At 73.7% G+C, this 472-nt stretch overlaps 1 protein-coding gene across 2 annotated transcripts in view; it reads right to left on the bottom strand.

The window, feature by feature from the left end:
• WDR45B (WD repeat domain 45B) overlaps positions 1-466 on the bottom strand; it is a 24,130-nt gene extending 23,664 nt beyond the window's left edge. For both annotated transcript variants that reach the window (XR_003046432.1, XM_006912134.3), the window contains exon 1: positions 330-466. Coding sequence is in view for 1 of the 2 variants with exons in the window: in XM_006912134.3 (XP_006912196.1) it covers positions 330-396 (67 nt within the window). In the remaining variant the exon portion in view is untranslated. The remainder of the gene's footprint in view (positions 1-329) is intronic.
• Between the last annotated feature and the right edge of the window lie 6 nt (positions 467-472).

Below are 472 nucleotides of genomic sequence, written 5' to 3'. Positions count from 1 at the left end.
CGGGCGACACCGGGGAGTAGAGGGGGGCTCGGCCGGGAGGGGGCGTCCGGGGACAGAGACCCTCCGTGTGGAGCTCGGCGGGAGGGGGGGCCCGGCCTGGAAGGGGCGTCCGGGGGAAGACCCCGCATGTGGGGGCTCGGGGTACAGAGACCCTCGTCAGCTCGGGGGAGAGTCCTTCCTAGCAGGGGCGCCCGAGGGACAGACACCCTCCGTGGGGGTTCCGGGAAGGGGCGTCCGGGGACAGAGACCCTCCGTGTGGAGCTGGGGGGTGGGGGGACGCCCGGCCGGGAAGGGGCGTCCGGGCCCGGGCGCGCACAGGGCGTCCTCACCGTGGTCCTGGTTGAAGCCGGCGTAGAGAAGCCCGTTGCCGTGGGGGTTACACGGCAGAAGATTCATGGCGTCGCTGCGGAGGGTCCCCAGCTCGTCAGCGCCGCATGTCGCTCGGGGAGGCCGAGCGCTGGGTCCCGTCAGA

The sequence above is a fragment of the Pteropus alecto genome, unplaced genomic scaffold, assembly GCF_000325575.1.
Source record: "Pteropus alecto unplaced genomic scaffold, ASM32557v1 scaffold134, whole genome shotgun sequence".
In the NCBI taxonomy this organism is placed as follows: Eukaryota; Metazoa; Chordata; class Mammalia; order Chiroptera; family Pteropodidae; genus Pteropus; species Pteropus alecto.
This window is presented reverse-complemented; position numbering and strand designations above follow the sequence as displayed.